At 44.9% G+C, this 26,760-nt stretch overlaps 1 protein-coding gene across 4 annotated transcripts in view; it reads right to left on the bottom strand.

The window, feature by feature from the left end:
* VWCE (von Willebrand factor C and EGF domains) overlaps positions 1–26,760 on the bottom strand; it is an 82,504-nt gene that overhangs the window by 36,843 nt on the left and 18,901 nt on the right. For 2 of the 4 annotated variants that reach the window (XM_088454472.1, XM_088454475.1), the window contains exons 2-14: positions 26,073–26,167; positions 21,293–21,382; positions 21,168–21,209; positions 19,013–19,132; positions 15,650–15,805; positions 12,839–12,964; positions 12,638–12,754; positions 9,237–9,359; positions 8,772–8,900; positions 2,792–2,911; positions 1,420–1,832; positions 945–1,035; positions 754–836 (exon numbers count right to left, since the gene is read on the bottom strand). In XM_088454472.1, the coding sequence (XP_088310598.1) occupies positions 754–836; positions 945–1,035; positions 1,420–1,832; positions 2,792–2,911; positions 8,772–8,900; positions 9,237–9,359; positions 12,638–12,754; positions 12,839–12,964; positions 15,650–15,805; positions 19,013–19,132; positions 21,168–21,209; positions 21,293–21,382; positions 26,073–26,167 (1,705 nt within the window). Of the gene's footprint in view, positions 1–753; positions 837–944; positions 1,036–1,419; positions 1,833–2,791; positions 2,912–8,771; positions 8,901–9,236; positions 9,360–12,637; positions 12,755–12,802; positions 12,965–15,649; positions 15,806–19,012; positions 19,133–21,167; positions 21,210–21,292; positions 21,383–26,072; positions 26,168–26,760 lie in introns of all 4 variants that reach the window. The other 2 variants (XM_088454473.1, XM_088454474.1) reach the window with 2 other exon arrangements.

The following is a 26,760-nucleotide window of genomic DNA, read 5'->3' as shown; positions in this document are numbered from 1 at the left end:
CCCCTGTTGGCCAGTCCATCCCTGTCTAAGACTACAGTGTAAATGGGAAGCATATTGGGGATTGCAACACCTGAATCTGCATTGTTTTGGGGATAATCTGTCTCCTAATAAAGACTGTGGGTCCTTAGGGATATGCAGTGGCTGATCATTTCCAATTACACTCTGAATTTATAAATAGTGGATATTTTTACTTTTTATTGCAAATAAATTTAGTACTAAGATGGACTATTAGATTATTTTACTGCCAATTTAATAGCTGCAATACATAACCTCAAAAAAAACCACACCATTTTTCATAGACCCCCACCTGCGTAAGTAATGAGTGGATCACCTGTTGTCAGTACTTTTGTTAATATGATTAAACACCTTTCTTTCAGAAATATTCTACAGTATGGTAGAATTTAACATTAATGCCTAACTGCAGCTTAGTCGTAAACTGACCACGCACCTAAATATTATCTTTACAACCATCCAACTAGTTGGCTGGTTGGAAAGAATATCTGGTAATGACAATCAGCCGTTTGCTTCTGAAAAATCGACATTCAGACAAGTTGGTTACATCAAACAGATTAAGCCAAATTATATAAACAACCGTTTTTTTGCCCGCGTTCCAGTGTTTAGGAGCAAGTGGTTGATTGTCATTTGCTCTCATACTGTATCAGATTTTCCTTCCAACTAGCCATCAAGTTAGCTGTTTGGAAAAGACCATCTTTAGATGTGTGGGCAGCTTAACTCCCCCTCAGGGTCACTTACCAAACAGATACAAATGGTACAATTATCTGGAGAATTAGGAAAAAGTTCTCCATCTGCTCTGATTGTCCCCTCAAACAAGCACCCTGTAAGAGACCAACACAATGCATGTATGAACAATTCCTGTATGAACAATGCAGGTATGAGAGCCAAGAGAGGTCAGAGTACTATTTAAGTGACCTATCACAACTCACCATCACATGACGGGCAGCAGCTATCTGGGTGCAAGACAGGATGGGAGCAGTTTGGGCTGCACACTCTTCTCTCACAGAACACTGTCCCTTCCTGTAACAAAACATTAAAGTGTTTTAAGGTGCCTACACACTTGGCGATGAGCTCACAATCGGCCATTGTGTCCGATTTCCCCTTGAACTCTCCCCAGCAGCTCCCCAGCAGTCATGGGCACGATTTGGTGCCAATGTGACAAACAATCTACCGTGCCTCCTAACTATTCCAGTGCATCGTGACTGAGATTGTCACGACGCGCATTGGCATTGCGATCGTGAGTGGACACTCACAATTTGGGCATATTTTACACCATTTTTTTCGTCACGATTCGTTGGAATCGGGCAAATTGTGTAAAAAATCGCCAAGTGTGTAGGCACCTTAATAGTAAATCTCTGTAATGGACAAGAAGACTAGTTTGTGGTTTCAAACGGTGACACTTACCTGGCAAGTGCAGTCTGAGCATACTGGTTCTGTCCAAGTGCTTCCTGCCAGTCGCAGTTCCTTGTTATGCCAACATGGGACATTTGTGGGCATTGCAGTAGGAGCTCCAGTTGGCATTATAATGTTTTCTTTTAGAGGCATATGAGAGATCCCTGAGGGTTTTAGCAAATGACCCGTTTTCAGATGCTGAGGTGGTGGCAGAGGATGAAGATCTGTTGTTGTAGTTTGTGGTTTTGAGGTAGATTTTGTTGTAAAGACTTCTCGTGCTAACATGGTACTGGCAATCATAGTCTGAGATGCACTGATGGCTGGAGTTCTTAGCCTTAGAGGCGTTGGTGATGTTGGCTTCAGACGTGCTAAGTCGCTGTGTACTGCTTGTAGGAAGCTAGCGGTCTGTGTCTCAGGAGGAATTGCTGCAAAGTACAGATATACACAATAATCTCGTAAATTCGCCTCTAATCTGAATAGTTTTGTCGATGATCAATTTTTGGCCAGAAAAGACATTTAGGGCCGTATTCAATTTGAAGCAAAAAAAGTCAGAGGACGGACTTTTCGCTGTCTTCACCGCTTTTCTGCGCAAAAAAATATCGCGTGCATCCCTGCGTATCCCCGTATTCAATTACAAATCGGCGACAATGGGACGCAACGAAACTCAAACAGGCGAAAAGTCCTGTTGTTTTTGGGGAAATCCGCCTGACATCCCCCAAAAGATGCTCTGACATGGGGGTTCACTATGGGTACCCCCGATTAGCCCTGCTGAAGGTATTTGGGGTCTTTGAATGTTCTCAATAGGCGCTATTTAGCGTCTGTCAGCAAGTAATGAAGAATAGCATTTTGCACCTTTTTTGGGGGGAAAATAAGTAGTCCCATCAAATTTGGGGTACATGAAAATGGGTGCAAGCATGTTTTTAATTGGCTAAAATTAAGTGTTAAATAGCACTAAAAACGCACCTTCAGCAATTATCAAAAAAAAAAAACTGGGGCATACTTGGGGACCCCCCCAGAGACTATTTCACTAGTTTTTGAATTTGTACCCCCACTTTGAATTTTTTCAAAGTGCTTTTTTGGGGTGTGCTTTGTGGGGTTTTTTGCATTTTTTGATGCAGTCAGCGTCAGGTGGGGTGTCCAAAGGGTGCAGGGTGGTTACCGCAACATTGCACCCCAAAACCCCAATTCTGCACTTTTTTCCGCTGGGTGATCATAGGCCAAACGTTTTCACCTATTACATTGCATTGCGTTATCGCGCCGGCGAAAAGACTCTGAAATTGAATACGGGGATAAATTAAATCGGCGAAAATGACGTCATCGCTGAAAGCGGCTTTTCGTTCCAAATTGCATACGGCCCCTAAAAGGAAAGTAATGAGTGTTTTACCTAAGCAACCCCCACTAATTAACAGAAAACCGTCAGCACAGGAGCAGACAAAGGATCCAAGGGTATTAATACAACTACCAGAGTCGCATAAGGTGGCATTCTCCAGGCACTCGTTCACGTCTAGAAGGGAAACAAGCACATGTGAACTGGTATGAGAAGAGTCTGGTTGCAATCCTTCAAACGGGCTCTCAAGACCCACTACTTCATCAAAGCCTTCCAGCTATCATTCTAACTCCTTCCTACATGCTCCTTTCGTCCCTATCTGTGTCAACCCAGTTTGTCTTCCCCCACCTTTTTAGAATGTAAGCTCTCACGAGCAGGGTCAGCTACCCTCTTGTGCTTCTCCTTACTATAGTGTAATTTACTTCTTACTCACTACTAGGGCACCTAACACTTGGCTGCTTATGCTCTGTTGCTTATCTGGGTGATATGGTCGCTAATGTAGCAATATATATTATCCATGTCCTGTATTGTATTGTTCTGTAAGTCACTTGTATACAATCTGTTTTTGTACTTTGTAAGGCGCTGCGGAACACTTGTGGCGCCATATAAATAAATGATAATAATAATAATAATAAAAAGAGTCTAATGCCACAGGGGGAGATGTATCAAGCCTTGGAGAGAGATAAAGTGGAGAAGTTGCCCAAAGCAACCATTCTAACTAGACTGTACTAGATAAATGACAGTTACTGTAGAATCTGAGTGGTTGCTTTGGGTAACTTCTCCAGTTTATCTCTCCCCAAAGCTTGAAACATGGTCTTCACAGTGAGAGCCAGGAGACATAAAAGTGATTTACAGCTTGTAGATATAGCAGTCATCAAATCAATGACCACCTCAGTGTTAGGATCTGTCATAAATGTCTGGTTCATTCACATCTGGCTGTTTGTGATCATGTGATCATTTGGTTATTGGGTCTTTTCTCTGATTGGATGTTGGCTGTCAGGTATTGTGATAGCGTTCATCTTGCTTCCTGCATACTGTGTACAGTTGTCTATTTGTTTCGATTTCTAGCTCAGACACCGTCTTGTTTTCACCATTCTCAGGCTGAATTACTGGCTTTGACCTGGGCTTGCTCTCACCCTCTTTGGCATTTTGAGTGATTTGAGGTGCGATTTTCATTCGATTTGTATTCAATTGTGCATTTGGGTAATTACTAAAGGCCAAATCGAATGTCAAATCGAATTTCAAATCTAATTTTAGTCAAATCGACCTCAAATCGAACATCGGGAAAACATTGGTACTTTTACATAGCCCAACATACAAAACCCTTATTTACTATCATTCGATTTGAAATCGACCTCAAAATCGGACTTCAAATCACCAAATGAATAGACCTGCTTCTTGCTTTCGATTTGAGCATGAGCAGGTCGTATTGACACAGATACATGCAGACATCAGTGAGATGCCTGCATGTATCTGACTGTAAAAAGCAAATAAAGAGTTAAAAGTTAAAAAAAATTGACGTGAGGTCCACCCCCAAAACACAACCAGCCCCGGACTTTTCAAACCCAGTCCTGGTTGACTAAGTACAGGGAATAGTTGCTGGAACCTGCAGTTCTATATTAACTATTTGTTTGCTTGTAACAGTCATATGCATGCATCTTTGTGAGAACGAACTGCTCATGCTGAAAGTGAAAGCATGAAGCAGTTCAATGCAGTCGGGAATTTGCAGTTCGGTTTGAAGTGGGAGATTTGTAGATGAAAATGCCAAATCGAACAGCAAATCACTGTTCAAAACCGAATCAAATTGACTTTATTTTGCAAATCGCAAAACAAATCGACCGTTAGTAATTGTGGTAAAAAAACGGGGTTGTCACAATGCGATTTGAGTCGGTTTGAGGTGAGCTAAATCACACTTCAAATCGACCATCAAATCAACCTTTAGTAAATTTACCCCTTAGACTGAATAAGTGGCTGTGACCTCAGCTTATTCTCACTCTGCTCGGACTGAATTATTGGCTGTGACTCTGGCTTGCTCTCACCATTCCCAGAATGAATTACTGGCTGTGTCTCTGGCTTGCTCTCACCATTCCCAGAATGAATTACTGGCCGTGACTCTGGCTTGCTCTCACCATTCCCAGAATGAATTACTGGCTGTGACTCTGGCTTGCTCTCACCATTCCCAGAATGAATTACTGGCTGTGTCTCTGGCTTGCTCTCACCATTCCCAGAATGAATTATTGGCTGTGACTCTGGCTTGCTCTCACCATTCCCAGAATGAATTACTGGCTGTGACTCTGGCTTGCTCTCACCATTCCCAGAATGAATTACTGGCTGTGACTCTGGCTTGCTCTCACCATTCCCAGAATGAATTACTGGCTGTGACTCTGGCTTGCTCTCGCCATCCCAAAAATGAATTACTTGCTGTGACTCTGGTAGTTCTCACCATTCCCAGAATGAATTACTGGCTGTGACTCTGGCTTGCTCTCGCCATCCCAAGAATGAATTACTGGCTGTGACTCTGGTAGTTCTCACCATTCCCAGAATGAATTACTGGCTGTGACTTGGGTTGCTCTCGCCATTCCACGTCTGAGGGGTCTATTTTCCAAGCCTTGGATAGAGATAAAGCGAATGGAGATAAAGTACCAGCCAATCAGCTTCAAACTGCCATGTATTTGAAAAATGACAGTTAGGAGCTGGTTGCTGGTACTTTATCTCCGTTCACTTTATCTCCATCCAAGGCTTAGTAAAAAGACCCATGAGTTACTGGCTTTGACTTTGTCTTGCTCTCACTATTCTCCAACTGAATTACTGGCTGTGACCCCTGCTTGCTCTCACTATTCTCCAAATGAGTTACTGGCTTTGACCTCGGCTTATTTTCACCACTCTCGGAAGGAGTTACTGGCTTTGACTCCAACTTACTGTCAACATTCTCAGACTGAGGGGTATATTTACTAAAGTGAGAGTTTTTAGAAGTGGAGATGTTGCCCATAGCAACCAATCAGATTCTACTCAACATTTAACTAGCACCTTCTAGAAGACAATAGCTCGAATCTGATTGGTTGCTATAGGCAACATCTCCACTTCTAAAAACTCTCACTTTAGTAAATATACCTCTGAATTACTGTATCTGACCACCATTCTCGGACTGAAATACTGGCTTTGACCCTGGCTGGTTCTCACCATTCTTGGACTGAATTAATGGCTTTGACCCTGGCTTGCTTTCACCATTGTCAGTTGTTAGCTTTGAAACAGGCCTACTCTCACCACTCTAAGGGGTCTATTCATCATTGGAGGCCGTAATACCCCCAATGATTAAGGGCTCTATTTATTAACATTATTTGTACTAAAATAAAGTGAAAAGGGGTGTTATCACACCCTTTTCACATTATTTTAGTATCACCTATAGTTATTACAGGGCAATTGGAGTAGAATTCGTAAAATTCTACTCCAACCCCTAAGTATCACTTATTTTTAGTAATCAGATCGCATTTCCCATTATTGTAATGGGAAATGTGATCTGGCCAAAGTTACTAAAAATAAATTGTAAAAAATATCGGGGACAGCCCTGTGATAATAACGCCACCTGGAGGTGGCGTTATCCAGGCTCTCTCCCGGTTACCGGCCTCCTACTCTGCTCTAACGGGGAGAGCAGAGCCGGGAGTCGGTCCCAGTAATAAGCTGTGTGGTCTAAACAGACCGCAAGCTGATTACTGTAAAAAAAAGAAAAAAAAATTGTCAAATTTTTTTTTTACTTACCTGACTCCAGGGACCGGTGATTGGGCCTCCGGAGATGTCTCCCCTCCGGTCAGCTGGTCTCCCATAGTGCACTGCGGCCCGGTCATCATGTGATCGGGTCCCAGTGCAGTATGGGCGATCACCTGATCGGAGGCATGGAGGACATCACCGGAGGCCCGGATCATGCAGGTAAGTGTAATTAAGGGAAAGGGGGGGTCATGGGGGGTCCGCGATCATGGGGGTGGGGCTTAGTGCCGGGGGGCAGAGATTAGCGCCGGGGGGTAGCAGCGGCGGCCGGACGGCACATGCGCGGGCACTTTGTCACTGTATTTTTTGCGAAAATACCCTGACTAGAGTATGGAGGGGATTCGCAGGGACAGAGCTTTATCGCAAGCTCTGTCCCAGCAAGGGAATTGTAGTAAATCCCTGTGATATTGCCTGAATTCGCAATGCGAATTCAGTCGATAATATCACACCACAATCTGCATTCAATATGTGGATTGTAGTAAATAGAGCCCTAAGTATCCAGCTCGCAGCGGGGGATACTTAACACCAGAGCAATTCATCATTGCCATTTATTGTTTGATGACTAGGCCTGTGAGGCTTTTATTCAGTTACATTCTTGACACATTTATCAATCTCATAGATGTTCAGTTTTGCACAGAAATATTGCCAGCTATTACATTCAAGTCTAAGCTACACCTTGACTGCTCACCTTGGGCTCTGTTTACTACAATCCACATTTGTAATGCAGATTGTAGTGTGATATTATCGACTGAATTCGCTTTGCGAATTCAGGCAATATCACAGGGATTTACTACAAATCCCTTGCAGGGACAGAGCTTGCGATAAAGCTCTGTCCCTGCGAATCCCCTCCACACACTAGTCACGGTATTTTCGCAAAAAATACAGTGACAAAGTGCCGATGCATGCGCCGACCGAACCGTCGCTGCTACCCCCCGGCGTTAAGCCCCGCCCCCGTGATCGCGGACCCCCGCGACCCCCCCGTGACCCCCCCTCCTGCAATAGCACTTACCTGCAGTCATCGGTGCTCTGGTGATGTCTTCCATGCCTACGGTCAGCTGACATCCCATACTGCACTGGGACACGATCACCTGATGACTGGGCCACAGAGCAGCATGGGAGACCAGCAGACCGGAGGGAGAACATCACCCGGAGCCCCAACTACCGGTCCATGGACTCAGGTAAGTAATTTTTATTTTTTTTAGCAGAGACCAGCTTACGTTCTGTTTAGACCACACAGCTGATCACTGGGAACGGCTCCGGGCTCTGCTCTCCCTGTTACGTAAAAATAATGATAATAAATAGAGCCCCTTGACTGCCCAGTTCATGTCACCTATCCAGGTCAGTATATTCCAGCTACGAGTGCATCAGCTACTGTTTAGTTGTTGCTACTTCAAGTAATACAGTCTTCTTATCGAACAAAGTATTCAAACTCTATAGATATTTGTACCTGGTCCTGGTAGCCAGTAGTCAGTACATTTGTACTCTCATATACTACCTTGCCACTTACACATTATGGGCCTGATTCACAGTTGAACGCTATGGTGATTTTCACGCAGTTGAGTGATTATCGGTGTTTTACGCATACGTCACATTGCGCATGCACAGCGAATGAATTGCGATCGAGCTTGCTGTGAGGATTCACTCGCAATTGATTGACAGGAAGATACCATATTGTGGCTAGTTACAGGGAGTTCTGGCCAAAACGCGGGCATGTCTGGGCCGTTTCCTGGGCATGTACTAGCCAGCGTCAGCGATTGCGCACGCAGAGAACAAAGCTCCAGCGTCTCAGTTACCGCGGCCATTCTGAGTGACCATAGGATCTGCGTCCAATGCTGCATTTGTGTACACAGTTGCGGGCAGCTGCGAAGGCCCCGGTGGGCGTCTCAATACAAATTCCGCCGGCTGATGCATTAGCATATTACAGCAATGCTAAGCGGCAAATTCGCTAATACGTTTGTGTTAGAATACAACAATGACTCCGGCCCAATAAGCTTTTACAATTTGAAGTTAAGACCTGGGGACATCTGATTATCTGTGAACAAGTCTAGTACTATGAGAAAGACAGCTGCTATAGGTGAAGCCCTCTGCAAGTCAGTGCCATCTCAATACAGTGTTGGCAATGAAAGTCTGATTGAAGAGGGCCCAGTGGGATCTTTGAGAAGTATAGAAGTATCATGGCTCTGTCTGGCAGTGTGATCTTCCAAACAACAAAATTCCAGTGGTGAAAAAAAACAGGGTATAAAGCAGCTACAATAATTATCCTCTAATCACTTACCGACACATGACACTCTGTCTGCACTAAGCACAAAACCTGCTCGGCAGGAACAGAAGAAGCTTCCTTGTGTGTTGCGACAGAAGTGCTGGCAAAGATGAGGTGTTCCCGGCCGTCGGCATTCATTGATATCTCGAGGGAACAATGAAGAACAAATGTAACTTGTAAAGGCTATGAAAACATCCACCTGTATCTCAGTATTCAGCAACACTAGGGTGCAGCTACCTGAACATTGCACCCCAGGATATAACAAGAGACAAGCATGTTGCACACAAATATAATCCTTAACTGAGTATGCCCACTGCTCCTTAGACCCAGATCTGATTGCATTTGGGGCTTTGCATTCAAAAGTGTTTGGTTATATATATATATATATATATATATATATATATAAATAACAAATTTACACTACACCAGGGACCTTGTGCTTTCTTAATGGTCAAGGGTCAAGATCTGTTTTCCGAATACCTGCACAAGTGCGTCCGTTGCTCTGTAGAGTGAACCCAGCTTCGCACAAGCATCTGTAACTCCCGTGAAAGTTTTTACATTTCTGCGTACAAATGGTTCTATGGGATGAGCATTCATCAATATCTGGAAGGGTGAGAGATGATCACAGATCTGGTGTTAACACTTTCTAAAAGTTATTTTATACTGTACATGTATTTATTTATTACCAGTTATTTATATAGCGCACACATATTCCACAGCACTTTACAGAGAATATTTGGCCATTCACATCAGTCCCTGCCCCAGAGGAGCTTACAATCTATATTCCCTACCACATGTACACACACACTATGGTCAATTTGTGTGGGGAGCCAATTAGCCTACCAGTATATTTTTGGAGTGTGGGAGGAAACCAGAGCACCTGGAGGAAACCCACGCAAGCACAGGGAGAATATACAAACTCCATACAGTTAGGGCCGTGGGGGGAATTGAACACATCACCTCAGTGCTGTGAGGCAGTAACGCTAACCATTACACCGTCTGTGCTGCCTGTACATAAAATAATATGATCACATTTAATTTAAAGCAATCCTCAAAGGGGACTCAAAATGATTTGAAGTTTTGGAGAGCAATTAATTCACTAATTAATCATATTGATGTAGTTATGGGAGCTTATATAATAGAGTGTGATCTGGTGCGGCTGCAGGAACCCTTGCAAGTCTTCCAATATTTTTAAAGCAGCAATCATTGTAAAGGCAAAACCAAGCTGGTTTTACCTTTAAAATGATCGCCACTTTAAAATATACTCGCAGGACTGAATCACACCCTATTATATAAGCCAATTCTCATAACTAAACTTAATACATAAAGGAGGCTGCATTTAAAGGGGAAACCAGATGGTGAAAGTAACTTAGTACTAATTCTTTTTTCACTTTTCTGTATTCTCTGCAAATCCACAACTGCAAATGAATATTCCATGTTATGGGGTTGTTGTTACCAGTCTCTGAGAGGTGAGGATGCACCCAGAGCCGTAAGTAGACTTTTTGGTGCCCTGTGCCAGAGAGAGCATTGGTGCCCCCCCCCCATTTTTTAAATAGGGACATAAGATAGTGCACCTGAAAAAGGGTCATGGCCTCTTGGGGAAGGGCCAGGGTAGAGATGCTGGGAACAAAAAGAAGAGGAATCTGCAAGTGAGAATGATAATAAACCGGAAAATTGACAGGCCCAAACAGCGCCCCCTGCCCTGCGGTGCCCTGTGCCATGGCACTGGTCGCACTACCATAGTTATGGCCCTGGATGCACCATAAACCGCTTTACTTTTAGTAATCTAACTTTGAATCCTAAAGTGATTTTAACACAATGAAGTTTTAGTTGAACATCGATGGAGAAGATGGGTGTTAGGGGAAGGCAGTCTGTAGTTCTATTTGTTCTAAGTACAAATAGAGATGTGTGCAATCCCCCGTGTTTTTGGTTTTGGTTTTGAAAAAACCACCTTCAAGTGTTTTTTTTTTTTTTTTTTAAATTGATGAAACAGTTAAAATCATGTAACTTGGACTTTCCTACAGTATTATTAGCATCAATAATATTTATTTCCATTCATTCCAGTCAATTGTGACCCCCTCAAAGCACCTGAAAGCAGGAGGGAGGGACTTAAATGCAATCCAAAATACGCGAAATCCCTTTTTTAGATCCGAATTCCAAACCTAGTGAGAAGACCCAAGTCGGGATGCGGTTCTACTCGGGACCCCAAAGTTCGGGTGTATTTCATTTTCAGCTAAACTGAATTGTTCATCTCTAGTTACAACTGACTGTGGAGACATGGGGGCCTATTCATCATTACTAAAATTTTTCTGGAGGTACTTAGGTTTAGAAATCGCATGGAGTTCTACCTAATTACCGGAGGAATTCATCATTCCTCCTCCTCATAACTATCTATTCCGAAAAGCTGTCATTTTTGCAATGACAGCTTTTCAGGAAGTAGATAGTTTTTCCTCTCTACTCTAACTTACCGCAGCTGCAATCAGTCCTGCGAATGCCCTGTCACATCCGTAAAACCAGCGCATGTACGGCACAGCCTACATCTGCGGTAATTCTGCCCCCCCAAATCCCCCAGTCCCCCCTCCGCTAACCTCCTCCCTTTCTACCACTTACCTGGCCGCTGCAGCCACCTCCGACTCCGTCTGCTTTTCTGACAGTGTGTTCTGCTGGAAGAACACAGAAAAGTTTACAAAAAAAAACAAAAACTTTTTTTTTTCCTAACTTTATTGTGTTCTGCTGGAGATCACAGTGTCAGAGCAGCCACCAGAGCAAGAGGAGAGACCAGGGAGCGCCGGAGGGAGCGGAGGAGTACCTGCCCAGCTGACAGCAGGTAAGTGTCACCCGCTGTACGCCACCTCACAGTGGCGTATGGTAACACCATCAAATTCTGAAAATACATAATTTTCAGAATTTAATGAATAGCCTAATTTCCTAACGTATGGGGAGTGTGGAAATGAACGCAGGGGGGCTTAACCAGGAGAAATCAGTGATATCTCCTGTGTTAAGTGTGTTCATGAATACTCACATAACGGTAATTAAGGAAAATGTCCTTAAAAACATTATTTTAGTGTTGATTAATAGGCACCATGGACACAAAAACTGCAATCAGAAACCTAACTGGGCATTATACTGTTATGAGCAGCCGCGCTAGCCACAGCAACTCTAGCAAAGCAGGGACGCCGGATGAAGGGGTTATGGTCTCGGCGGTTGCCATGGAAGCTGGGACGCCGCTCACTGCACTCCTGTCCCAGCAGTTGCCGCACATTCCTCTAGAGGGCTAGACTCAGTAGGCACACTGATTGGTCACTGTTAGGATAAAAGGCAGGGAACGTTTAGCCTCCTTGCCAATTATGGAATCTTTGCCAGCCATTGATGTGAACAGCTCATTGTATGCTTCAAGCCTTGTATTTGCATCCTGCTAATGCACCAGTACTTATAAACCTCTGGTTAACTACTGCATTGCTGTGTGCCAGGACCCTGTCTATAGGCACTTACCTGCCTCTGTTCATTAGGGTCCTTTGCTACCTGTTCCAGCATTTCCTTTCTGTCCCTGAGTAGCACTTTCCACCTGGCCTGGTTTAGCATTGCGGATTCCACTCCAGCATTCTCTCTGCTGTTACCTGTCACTTACATAAACTCCTATTATCCTGAGTACAAGACCTGGAGACATCTGAGTACCTGTGAGAATAATCTCTACAGGAAAGGCGGTTGCTATAGGTGACCCCTTTAGTGTGGTTCTAGGAGTGTATGTGGAGCATTGGGTACATATACAAGAAGGTGTACTTGAAGCCAAGTATTGTGAGCCCACAGCTTCTGACTAATTGGAGCCGATAAACCAGTATGCCCTATAAGTACAAAATAGAATAAATAGTACAATTTGTCACCCAAACAACTTCTTCTGTCAGCAGCAAGCTTCAGGCCGGATCCACAGTCACACACAAAACCTCCTTCAGTATTGAGGCATGTCCCCTCACAGGAAGCTGCTGCGCATTCATTAATGTCTGGTACAGAGAAGACATTTGCATGTTATTGACAAAATAGTTATTCACCAAACTGCTGTACTGGAGTAAAGGATGCTGGGATACCTGTGCAGGTTACTCCATTAGCTGTTTCAGTCATCCTGAATCCCACAGGACACACTCGAGAAACATGTTCACAGCCGCCCTCATTGCAGGTAAGCTCACAGCCATACTCTCCACAAGGCGCAGAAGCTGTAAGGAAACAGAGAGTGAAACACAGGGACTGGTTACGATCCGGACGCAACATCAACGGTTTATGCAGATTGAGCGATTGTCTGTGATTGCGCATTTGTGTAAGCCACACTGCGCACGTGCAGCGATTGAAATACGATTTAATTCACAAAGAGGATTTAATCACAAAGTGATAGACAGGCAGTTGGTGTTTGGTGGAGGTAACAGAGGGTGGTTACATAAATGCAGGCGTGTCAGGTTAGCTTAAACATTGTTTTATGGGCGTGCATATATTACCCACTGCGATCTTGTTCTATGCGTGTGGAGAACCGCTTTATTTGAGACAGGTCAGACTTACTCAGAAGGTAAATTAGCGCTCCATCTGTGTTGATGTTTCCGATGTTTACATTATTGCACATCGTTGGACGCAGTGGTGTCACGCCAGGTGGTGACACCCATTGTGGCATCTGAGTCCAGACACCCCATGTGCTCCGAAGGTGAGAGTGCACAAGTGGGCGTGACCTCATGTTCGCAAGGTCACGCCCCCTCACTTGTCTGTTTCGGGGCCGTGACTGCGTGTCACGCCCCCGTTTTCAGCACACTGGGGGCTTGCCCAGCTCTTCGTGAGCTGCTGGGAAGCCCCCAGCTTCTCCGGCCACAGGGGGGTGGTGTAATGGTGACATTCATCCGAGGGGGTGACACCCAAATAGAAGAGCAGCTCGGATGGTGTCACCCCCCTAATGACGCCTCTGGTTGGACGGATATGAGAAGGCAACAGTGGTCGTCCCTATACTCAGGTAATCTTTTGAGTCATTAGCATATTAGCACAATTGTGGAGCGAATGAAATTGTAAATGCAATTGCAATTCTGTCCGGATTGAAATCTGGCCCACAAATTGATAACTGACACCGGAACAGAAGAACATATAGGTAAACATTGGATAGGGAGATTTTGCACAGGCAGAAGGGAGAAGACAGGTGGGTTGAAGGCACGGAGTAGGCACACCGCCTCCCTCTTGCAAAGTAGCGCAAAAACAATGTTTCAATTTGTGGGGCAAGATTACTGTAATGAGCTAAAGGAGGGGAGGAGAGTAAAGGCCCCGATACAGTAGACGACCTGCAAACAATGCGATGTCATCAACGAGTTCCCTTGAACTCCCTGGAGCTCCTGGACAAACGATATCATACATACACACTGTACAATCTGACCAATGGCCTAACGCAGGGACATCTATTCCACTGGGCTTGTTGGGCAGTTGCCCAAGGGTCTGAAGCTTGTAGGGGCCCGCCAAACCGCCTCCCTTGCAGCTGCGGCCAGCCGGTGCACTGTAATCTGATCTAAACTCCCCCACCCCATCCCCCCCCTGGTGACGAGTGCTCACCTCAGTCCCAGTTTCACTTCATCCGCCGGCTTCAGACCAGTCTCTCTGCATGTGTGGGAGGTCTGATGGGCATGCAGGAGGGTTTAATTTTATTGACCATTTACATTTTGTACTGTGAATGGGTGGGTAGGGACCCCAGTGCATTGTTTTGCCCAGGGCCAACACTGCTGTTAAGACAACCCTGGCCTAACGATATACGTCGTTACAGATATAGGGTCGTTAACGAGATTGCCAGATCTTCCTGCATGCAAGGAACATCTGACATTGCGACCGACGACCAGCGGGAATGCGCGTCGGCATTGTTATCGTTCATACACACTGCACGATTTCTCGTTCCTATGCGTTGAAATCTCCCTAATCGTGCAAAAAATTCATCTAGTGTGTACGCACTTTAAGTTTGTGATACTATAATATCCCTTTTTATCATTGACACATATGAATTACACAGGTTCTGTGGCTGATTAAAAAATACAGGTGAAATGCCTTGAAGTCAGTCATTTATATGTGTCCCTGATTAAAGGGATATTGGGCCTGATTAAGATTTGGATGCAGTTTTGATTCTTTCGCAACTGGTCGATGTCCACATATGTGCTCTTTGTAAAGGTGTATCCTGCCATTCTCAATCTGCAAAAGCACTTCCGTTTTGCACAAGCGTTTTATTTTATTATTATTAGCTAGCAGACCGTCATAATGACGGGAAATTGTCATGCCCGCGAAAAGTCCCGTTTGAGCACTCAAACAGGTCACTTTTCGGTCATTTCTGCTCGCCAGCTGTGAGTAGAAATGACAGCGCCGGCAACTGTGCATCCCCGAACGGAGCAACAATTAAATTGCTCCGTCGGGCACCATGTAGTGGCCACCGATGGGCAACACACTTACAGGTTATAAGCAGCATTAGTCCACTCTTATATATATATATATATATATATATATATATATATATATACTGTATAGATAGATAGATAGATAGATAGATAGATAGATAGATAGATAGATAGATAGATAGATAGATAGTCTGGATGTAGACCGGCACTCCACTTGTGTAAAGTGCTGGTACTTTGCTTGGGTGCCCTCGCCCGGTGGAAGCAGCTTATCACCGTATAACAGGCAGGCTAATTCTGCAGGTTCTCCAAGCCAGAGATTTTCCTCGGGGACCGTACTATACTTGTATGGTCCCTGAGGAAAATCTCTGGCTCTATATATATATATATATATAGCTCTATGTGTTCTGTTACCTGTGCCAGGACTATGTATTAAAAAATGCATAATATAATAATATGCATAATAATATTATTATTTTAAGATATAGAGAGTATACAACTTACCAGCAATTGTGTTGGGATGCTTTATTGGTAGACATGAACGTCCATTAGGAGAGATCTGATACCCATAGTAACAAAGGCATCTGTAACTTCCTATGTTGTTTTTGCATTGCTGTTGACAAAGACTTGATGCTTGAGATCGAGAACATTCGTCTACATCTGAGAAAGAAGAAAACACGACTTGCTGTATAACTGTGAGATGCCTATTACCTCTAGCATGGGGCTAATTTTATAGGAGCTATCAATGAAATAATAACACAATGCGCCAGCCACTAGGGGCCTATGCACAAATTCATAGAAAGTAGCAGTATTTAGCTTTTTTAATTCTTCTTTTCTGTATTGAGACATTCATAATGATCTATACATGTTTGTGTCCATGAGAAAGTGAGGCAGAACACTCTTTGTAAGGGGCAATCATTACGCGTGGTAATACGACTGTCGACATTGACATTGCATGCATCTCTGGATCAGGCCCTCCCTCTATGACCTCATAAACTCCGTTGGCCTACACTGCCACCTCTGCGCAGATTACACACAAATCCTACCCTGATATCTCTCCTGTGTGTCTAAATGCCTTGCTGCCTTGTCCCCTTTCAATGTCCCTACTCCTCCATCTATCACACTCATGGTTGGCAACATTTTATTCATCCCGCTGCTTCTTTGTCATCATTGACCCCTCCCTCAGCTTCATCCCACACATTAAGTCCCTCTTACATTCTTGCCACCTCTTCTTTTGTAATCAGCCTGGTTTTCATCAAAACTCTGCTCTTTTCACTTAGTTTCTCATGCATGGACTACAGTAATCTTCTCTTTGCTGGTTTTTATGAAACCATCCTTCTTCAATCCATGCAGAATGCAGTGGTGGGGCATGTAACTCGCTCCAACCACTCATTATCCACTGCAACGCTCTGTAAAATTCTTCCCCTTTATACATCTCTGACCTCATCACTAGATACACTTTAACTTGTCTTCTGACCTTCACCTCTCTTCTTACTACTTCCTCTTACATCTACCACTTCTTCCATGTTGCTCCCAACCTATGGAACTCTCTGCTTCATCCAACCTACAAAGTTTCCAAGTGTTCTATCAAAACCCACCTTTTCTCTCTTGCCCACCAGAGCTGGCAACAGAAATCTTGGGGCCCGGAACACTCATATTTTTGGGTCCCCCCCATTCCTCTCCAGTAGGAACATGCCAGTCGATCATCTTCTCACCACCCGTGTCTCTCCAGCCTCATACCCCCGTGTCTCTTCAGCCTCATCCCAATTTTTCTTAGCTCTATCCCTCCATGTGTCTACATCTTCATCCCTCTCTCTGTCTCTCCAGCCTCAACCCCCTTTCTGTTTCTCTGACTCCAGGCTTATCCACTACTCTGTCTTTCTATCTCCATCCTTATTCCCCTCTCTGAGTCTCTGGCTCCAGCAACCCACCCCCTTCCCTCATGTATCTCTAGCTTCAGCCCAAGCCCAGGCCCTACTCTGTCTCTTCAGTCTAGTTTCCCTATATCTCTCCAGTCTCATACCCATTTCTGTATCTCAATCTCCAGCCTCAACCCCTCTCTGTATCTCCATCTCCAACATCATCCCCATCTCTATCTCCAGCTTCATCCCCCTCTCTGTCCCCCAGGCTCCAGCAACCAAACCCCCTCCCCCCATGTATATTGGCTTCAGCCCCAGCCCAGGCCCTACACTTACTTTCTCTATTTCTGCTATTTTTGCAGCTCCTCTGTCCATCAGTGGTCCGATTTCATGTCATCATGCTCGCTGCACCGCAAAATAAACATCTGCCCTTCTTGTACCTATTGTGTTTTATGCTGCAATTTTATTTAACTGTGTGTTACTTTGCTATGCTCAACTTAAATATATAGGGGCCTATTCATCATCACTTAATTTTTACAAAACCAGGTGAAAATACACATTTTCACCTGCAATTGTAAAAATTAAGTTATCAGGTCATTCATCACGAAGGTAAAGCAGGAGATGTCACAGATACCTGCTTACCTTCCTCATCCTGAATGGCCCGCTGTCCCCATACACTAGTATGGGGACAGAATTCATCAAGCTCCGAAAATATAATTTTTTCGGAGCTTGATTGCGGTAGCATTCGCCATCTTCCTTTTGGATCCCTCTGCCCCCTACCCAGCTCCTACCGCCGGACGTTGGGGCTTTTGTGCGCATGTGTAACCTGTAGGTCACGCATGCGCACTGCTCCCGAGAGCAGTGAAAAGATTCACTGCTCCAAAAGCAGCAGTGAATCCGCTCGCTGGGGCAGCTGATTTTCGAATCTGCGGCGAGTCAGGGTGTTAATTATCGAGGACCTTGATAAGTATCATCTGGAATAGGCCCATAGAATTAGTACTTGTTTTATGCTATTTATCATTGTACCTGTGCAACTCCTACTCCTATACGTACCACCAAATGTATTATTTTATTATACTTAATTTTTACAGGGGCTTGCAAAACTATTCAACCTCCTAAAAAAAAACCTAAAAAAAACCCTAAAAGTCAACACAATTTGTCTGTATTACAAACGACACATATATACAGTAGTTTGTTCTAGACTGCATTTTTATTGTGAACCAGTAGGCTCTATAAATGTTCAAATCCATAATTAATTATTTGTCTGCAGATTTTGTAAAAAAAATAAATAAAAATACTGCTAGCAGAAATATTCAACCGCTGTGCTGTGAAATTTACAAATTTACACAAATGTAAATAATGGCTGCCCTAATAGTTTTCTCATGGGGTATGCAATCGGGAAGCCGGCTGACATTATACCAACAGCCGGCTTCCCGATTGTCATATCTCGGGGAGGTTGAAATGACCGGCGGTCATTTTACCGACGCCGGGAGACCGGCGCCCGGCATCCCGATCGAAGTGATCCCAGGCGCTGCTGCGAACAGCCGCGGGGGGGGGAAGGGTTAGGTTTAGGGCTCCCGGGGGGGACTGGTTAGGCAAGGGGAAGGGAGGGTTAGGGTTAGGCACCCCCGGGGGGGACCTAGGGTTAGGCAACTCCCCGGGGGACTTAGGTTTAGGTGGCAGGGAAGGGGGATTAGGTTTAGGCACTTAGAGGGTGGATTAGGGTTAGGCACTGGGGGGAAGGTTAGGGTTAGGCACCCCTAAGGAGGGTTAGGGATAGGGGGGTTAGGTTAGGTTAGTTCATACTTGCCTGGGGACGATCAGTATTTTCAGCCGTGTCGGCCTGCCGCTGTCGGGATTTCAACCGCCGGACTTGTATCCGGTGGTAATTCGTATGTATTCCTCTCATGGTATGTACAGTTTGTGTATGCTATTTTCTCTTTATCTTCATCTTCAAACTCATGCATAGATTAAGACATTTAAAAAGTAAGAGAATTTACCCACTTACCATAACAGCTTTTACCATCCTTTCCAAGAGAGTAACCATGTAAACAGCTACACATAGCAGTGCCGTGAATCACTTTGCAGCCTTGATCACACATTGCAGATAAACAGTTCAGAGAAAAACCTGTGATAACAAAACATGCAAGAGGTCACCATCCCTGTACACTGTACAGTTCCATTCAACTCATAAACAATAAACATATTATTCACAGGAGTTCTCATGATAACTTTTATATGCTAAATACCTTTAATTGGCCTACATCTTGTAATGTCCAAAACAGAGAATAAAATGTACCAAGTATTGGTACTTTCACATGCTATAGCTCCCAGAAGCAGAAAAGTAGGACACCTAGGATGTCCTCAATCTCAGCTTACCATCCTTTCTTTAGTACGCTGCAGCAAGAGCAGAGCAGTACATTGCCAGGCCCCACACCAAAATCTGGGTAGAGACATAGTGACTCTGGGACCCTAAAAGAGCAGTTTTGTTCATTTTCACACTGTATAGCGCCTTTTTTTTTTCACCGCAGTCACACACCAACAGATTTGTAATATACTGGAGACTTAGGATTTGCACTACTCTCACAATCGTGGCAGTATAAGGGTCTCATTTATCAATGAGTTTTATCATTCACAACGATTGATAAAACTTATTGTGTATGATAATACTGCTCCAACCATTCAGCTCCCAACTGTTATCTGTTTGAAAAATGACAGTTGGGAGATGATTGGCTGTAGCACCATTTATCATACACAACAAGTTTGAATAATAAAACTCATTGATAAATAATGCACTAAATTTGCACAATACTCTGGTTGGGAACATATTGGTCATATTGGTCGCCCGTCTCTTGCCTTTTTTCTCAAATTCACATCTTTTTCACACTGCTATAGATACACATCCACTAGTGGTGTAAGGGTACAAGTACCTTGTGCTTTTGTTACATTGGCAGTGCGAATAAGATGCTAATTATGTAAATAATCAAGCTATTATTATACATGACATGGCTTAGTCACATTTTTCATGGTGCATCAAGCTGGGCTATTTGCCGAGCTGTGAGGGTAGGTGTTTGTGGACATATCTATATGCAATGGCGTCACGAGGGGGGTCATACCCAAGGGGACACGTCCCTACCTGCAAGGCCACACCCCTTTTAACAGGCGCGTGGCTTAGCCGCGCGCACTACTCTACTGCCCGCACCGGGTGACACCCAGGGGAGGGACGCCACTGTCTGTATGGTCAGGGGGTGGATGGCTTTCAGTAGCTAAAGATAAGCTACTTCAGTAGCTCTGGGTCATTCTGTCAGTATGTAAAGTAGCTCTGAGAGACAGGTTGAATAATGATGTGCAGTGAGAGCACCAGGATTGTTGCCACAGCAGAAAGCCTTTGGGTGCACCCTGGAAGATCTGATAGGTAGAGAGACATATCTATCTACAAAAAGGGTCCCTGCACACAATAGGCACAGTTTGTATGGATTGCAATAAATTTCCCATTGGAAATGTTGATATGTATACAGTAATAGCACTAAGATTGGAGATAGGATGTGCTCCTGCCAGGATACCTTTGATGTACATCTCTTGCTCATGGTGAAGTTGATATCACTCCTACCCTCAATCCACTAACTACCAAAGTTGAGAAAGCACCAGAAAGTAAAACGCGTGGTGCATATTTGTCTTTACCATCCAATCAAAACGCTCTGCGGAAATCCACCATGGTGTCCACTCTAAGATATCTTTGTGTGTAGCCATTGTCCTGTAAGTATGGGTGACTATAAACAGGAGGGGTCTCATGAGGATGGGAAGGAGAACAACAGCAGCTATAGGCAAATATCCTAAACTATCATGTTAATCCAGATGCTTGAGAGTCTGAATTCTATACATTTTGAGTTCATGATTTCCACTGGCAAAACTATTGTTCAGCTCAAAGTACTGGATCGTGATTTATCATATCTGATTTTATGTATTATAACTTAATGAATTATTGCAACGTCATCATTTTATCTATACTGTATAAAAATTAACGCAATAAACAACCGGGATTTTTGGCATCTTTTATATGCTCATACTCTATTGTTATGCTATTTACCTTGTATGTTCTATGCAGGTAAATGTTTCATTGGTCTGACTGGAAACACAAGTCATACATGTATACACATACTTACCCTTATCTTCATATTCCTTCTCGTGTTCACTAGTGTAGTGATCTGAAATAAGAGAAGTCTTTAGCCTTTTGGATAGCATGGGAAATGGCAAAAGATACTTGTACACATATCATAGGTCTTATTACCAGTACAGGTGACACCTTGATGCCCATCATGGCAGAAACACACATTGGGGGCGATACAGAAGCCACTGCCACATCCATATGAGCACAGAGCTACAGGAAAGAGAGATGGGTTACCATTGCCAATTGTGTTTCCTATTGTATTACAGGGTAGTTTTAGAGTTACGATTAATTTCAGCTATAAGTTGCCATTTTGCCAATAACAAAACCATAGAGCTGAGGTAGCGTTGGATGTACTTGGGCCCTGAAGGACAAGACAGATACATGAAAAGGCACATTTACAGTATGTGCAGAACACTAAAACAAAGGCTCACTGTAGGTCAAATTATCAATACTTTATATAAATATACGAACACTTAGGGGGAGATTTATCAAAGATTGGCCAGAGATAAAGTGGAGAGAGAAAAAGCATTAACCAATCAGATCCTAACAGGCTGTGTTTAAAAAAAATGTCAGGAGCTAATTGGTTGGTATTTTACCCACTTTATCTCTCTCCAAGCTTTGATACATCTCCCCCTTATATAATTAGCTTATATAGATAAAATGTTGAGGCAGTTCCAAAGATGCTAAATGGTGCTAAACATAATGGTTATATAACGTATAACAAGTGCAGAGGAATCCTCCAGGTAGATGCGAAATCGAGAAAAAAAAAAAGAATTGACTTTGCAATGTTAAACTACATATATGGTAAATACTGTACAGCTTTAAGGAGAAGTTATTTGGCCTTGACCATTTCAATTAGCAATATGAGAATTATATAGCTCAACATTAACCATCACATAATAAAAACAGTAGCAAAAAGAGCTGTGTCTGATGCAGTGGGAATCGGTATGAATTACCACCGGATCTAAACACGGCAGACGAAATACCGATGCTAGATGGTCGGCAAATGAAAATCCCGACAGAGGTAAGTAAGACCTCAAACCCTCCCCTCTCCACCCCTAACCCTCCCTTAGGGGTGCCTTACCCTAACCTCCCCCCCTAGTGCCTAACCCTAACCTCCCCCCAGGGGCAGGGGCGCCGAGAGGGGGGGGGGAGCGGGTACAGATTACCCGGGCCCGGGCTTCCAGAGGGGCCCGGCGGGGGCCCAGGTCCGGCGCCGCCCCCCCTCACAGCAGCCCAGCACACAGCGTGTGCTGAGCTGCATTTGGAGACTGCTTGTGGCTGCTGAGCAGCAGCCACAGCAGTCTCCTATGCCTGTGCGGGGGAGCGATCACACTGATCGCGCCCCCCCTGGCTTTGCGCCGGGCTGAGGGGGTTCAGAGCGCCCCCCCTCCCCAGCGCACAGCGATACTTTGCGGCGCTGCAAATCTTTTTTTTTCCCCCTCTCTCTGCAAGGGGGTGTGGCCACACCTCCCCTATTAGGTCACGCCCCCTATTACCGGGGCCCGCCACGGCTCTTGGCGGGCCTGCCCAGGGGTGCATAATCCTAACCCCCCTCCCCGCACCCTAAACCTAACCCTCCTGGGGGGGGTGCCTAAACCTAACCTCCCCCCAGAGGTGCCTGATGCTAACCCCCCTTCTCCTAGCCTGACCCAAACCAACCCGGGGGGGTGCGTAGCCCCAAGAACCCCCGGGAGTCCTTAACCCTAAACCCGCATGGCTAGCACCTCCTGACGCCCGGTTTACCTTATGTTCAGTATGCCGGGCGTCAGGATTTCGGCGTGGGGCTATGATAGGCGTCGGTATTTAGACGCCTATCATTAGTCCCATGCCGGGATTTCACTGTCGGGAAGCCAGCGGTCGGCATTTCGACTGCCGGCTTCCTGACTACATCCTGATGCAGAGATGTACGCTATGCCGATGTTTTTTGCAGTTCAGTAATCTGCGCATGTGGTTAAGTCGCACAGCAAATGCGTCAAAGTACATTACCGTAGTTGCTAGCAGCATATATTTACTTGCAGTTTGATTGACAGTCAGGGAGCGTTGGGGGATGTGCTGTGTCTTGTGACTGTTTTGGGGGCATGTCACATCCTGCATCTGTGATCCCATAGGCAGTAAACATGGCTCCAGCATCTCAGCTCCTGCTGCCATTCTGCGCGACCATAGAGGCTGATTATTGAAGGATCTGAGACTGATGCTGCGGGTATGTACGCAGATGCTTGGATTTGCAAATCCGCAAGTGGGCGTCTTAATACATTCTTCAGCCTCTGCGACGTGCATATTTACACACCGCAGCTGCGTATACAGGCCCTGATTCAGAACCGGACGCTCTGACCAGAGCACTCGCTCTGAATCAGGGCCGTCCCTGCTCCTATTTGGAGCGGCCTCCTGGCTGCTCACATAGCTGTGGGTGACCACCCACAGCTATAGCGAGCGGCCAAAATGATGGTCGCGATGGTCAAGACCATCGCGGCCATCGAGCTTGCGACGAGATCCTGCTGTAGGGTCTCGCTGCCGCAAGCCCAGGAGTGCTTTTGGCTCTATCAGTGCCAAAAGCACTCCCACTGACATCACTAGTGATGTCAGTGGGGCCGGCTCCAGACAGTAGACATCGACAGCACGCCCCCTTTGGTGCGAGAACCATAACGACGGCTTGGCCGCCGTTATTCGGGTCTCGCGCATGCGCACGATGGAGCCGCCTCCGTCGTGCACATGCGCACTTGGGCACCATCGACCCGCTTGCGAGCACTCAGGGCTCGCGAGCGGGTCAGAATCAGGCCCACAGACTCAGCAGCGGAAAGTCAATGCAATTTAATAAGCGGAAAAGTTTTGCCTATGAATAGCAGGCGGAAAAAAGTGCAGAATTGGGGTTTTGGGGTGCAACATTGCGGGAACCCTTGAGACAGCCCCCAAAGGTAAACTGCGTCAAAATGTAAAAAAAACCACTTAAGAACACCCCAAAAACTCACTTTGAATTTGGGGGCGAAAAAAAAAATGTTGGGAGACAAAGCTAAAAACTAGCGAACTAGACTCTGGGGGGGTCCCCAAGTATGCCCCATATGTTTTTTTCATTGCAGGGGCTTGCGGCAGGTGGATTTTTCATGATTTTTTCAACTTAACTTTAGCAATATGCTGACCCCAATTTTCAAGTACCCCACATTTGCTGGGATAAGTTATTTTCTGCAAAAAATACTCCTGAATACTATTCTGCACCACTTATACAAAAACGCTATTTAGCAGCTATTGAGCCCATTTAAAAACACCAAATACCTTCAGCAAGCCAAATCGGGGGTAACCATAGCTAACCCCCATGTCAAAGCATCCTTTGACGGGTGTCAGGCTGATTTCTCCAAATCTGACAGTACTTTCCGCCTGTTCAAGTTTCGCCGGGTCCCGTTTTTGCGTTATTTCGAATACGTGGGCACGCGCACAATACTTTTCCGCCTATAAATCACGCGATGTAGGCGAAAAAGTCCAGGAGGTGGAAAAGTATTGCGGGTCCTCTCAAATTGGATACGGCTCATAGTTGGCTATCTTCCTGGTAGGATAGTGTTATCATCCCAACAGTCAGGATGCAGATGGACACAATACAGACAGCAGGATCCCGACTGTCAGAATCCCAACAGATTGTGGAGGTGAGTATTAGGGGTAGGGGGCGGGTTAGGCACTAGGGGGAGAGTTAGGGTAAGGTTGCAGGAAGGGAGGGTTAGGATTAGACTGTGGGACAGGAAGGTTAGGGTGTGGCTGTGGCACGGGAGGGTTAGGTTGTGGGAAGGGAAGGTTAGGTTGTGGCTGTGGCACGGCAGGGTTAGGGTTAGGCTGTGGCATGGGAGGGTTAGGGTTAGGCCATTGGATGGGAGGGTTAGGGATAGGGGGAGGGTTAGGGTAAAGGCTATAATACTTACCTAAATCTGTCACGATTTCGACTGCCGGGATGCCACTGTCGGCATTCTGACTGCCGGCATCTTGACCATTGGGATCCCATACCCAACCCCTCCTGGCATGTCATTGAAAATCTCTAAGTATGGGGAAAGAAACCCGGAATCCAGAGACAGCAGGAAATTCTCACTAGAGGCATTTAATTGCCTGTAAGGTGGTCGGCTACATGCCAGATTTATGCAAATTGCATTACCAAGTAACACCCACTTCAATAAACGCTTAGTGGACAGGGTCCTAATGACACAATGACTGTCACTATGCACCTCCACCTGTATACTTAATGATGAAGTTATGTCCTCAACCATCTCTTACTTTCATACAGTACTTCACCTTTATGTATCCATAATGGGAGATACTGCAAGCTTTTAATCAATATATCTATAGATAATGGCACTTTGGGTTTAGTCCTTTATAGACTGACTGTACAAACTAAAATGTACTTTCTTTCTACCTGGTGAACACAGGAGCTGATTAATCTTAGGACGCATTTGTGGATCTTAACGCAGAATCCTGATCATTGATTGACAGTCTGCTGCCGTTTCTGGGTGGGGGGAGGGCTGCGACAGTCTCCGTTTCCCAAAACGGAGGCATGTTGACGCCATTGGGGGGGATGGAAGAGTCCAGGATCTCCGTCGGCTGATGGAGATTTCCTGGCCTCTTTCTCTCCAGCTTGCATGACCCTATGGGCCGGCCGAAGAAATCGCAGATGACCCGATGCTGCTTTGTACCATGCAGCTCGGATCAATAATGCATGCAGGAGGCGTGACGCCTCTTGCTGCATTACCATAATAGAGCCATCGCAGCTGTGACCAAAGCTGAATCAGCCCCATGCTACGGTGTGTTTCCTGACAATTTGATGGAAAAGAAAAAAAACAATGTTAAATATTGTAAAAATGTCTCTAGCTTAAACCTGCACCACTAACTGGATAAGACACCAGGTGCCATGTGGGAGGAGACTTACGCTGCAGGCATAGTCCAGTGCCTGGTGAAACTGTCCACCCGGGGCAGCATCCACTACCCATACCTGAGAAACAAACGTGAGGTCCAGAGCGCAGTCTACAGGGAGACATGAAGAGAAGCCACATCAATAAATTATGACAACCCCTCATATCATAGACAACAATCTACTATTTCAATTGAATATACACATGAGCACACATGAGGGCAAACCGCAACCAATCATAAACTTTCTTGTGTTTTATGTACCAACTATTGCACAAATCAATGTTGTGCAAGTTTGCACCTAAGCTAGTAAATAGGGGATGTAGTTAGTTTACCGACGGACGTGGTGCTGGCTGTTGAAATCCTGACCCGGGACTAAACATAGGCGTCAAAAATTTAATATACCGTGACATACAGAGCAGACTTTTCAACTATTTATAATCCAAAAACGAAATATAAAAACAATGTATTTAAACAATTTAACTGGAATATGCCTCTCATCTTATCTCAAAGTTATACCCCTATTAGGTGAGTGCATTGTTTCAGTGGGTGATTTTCTTTATTAATTAGCTTCTAAGCTCATGATCCTGCGTTTGTTCTCCACAACTTCATGTCTTGTGTTTTATAAGTTCAACTTTTAGATCTCTTTGATGCTTTTGATGTTGTTTCTTACATGTCATGTGCTCTTTCTCAGGGGTGTAACTAGA

The sequence above is a fragment of the Taudactylus pleione genome, unplaced genomic scaffold (assembly GCF_031769625.1).
Source record: "Taudactylus pleione unplaced genomic scaffold, aTauple2 ptg000619l, whole genome shotgun sequence".
Lineage (NCBI taxonomy): Eukaryota > Metazoa > Chordata > Amphibia > Anura > Myobatrachidae > Taudactylus > Taudactylus pleione.
The sequence above is the reverse complement of the archived record's forward strand: the minus strand, read 5'-3'. Positions and strand labels throughout refer to the sequence as shown.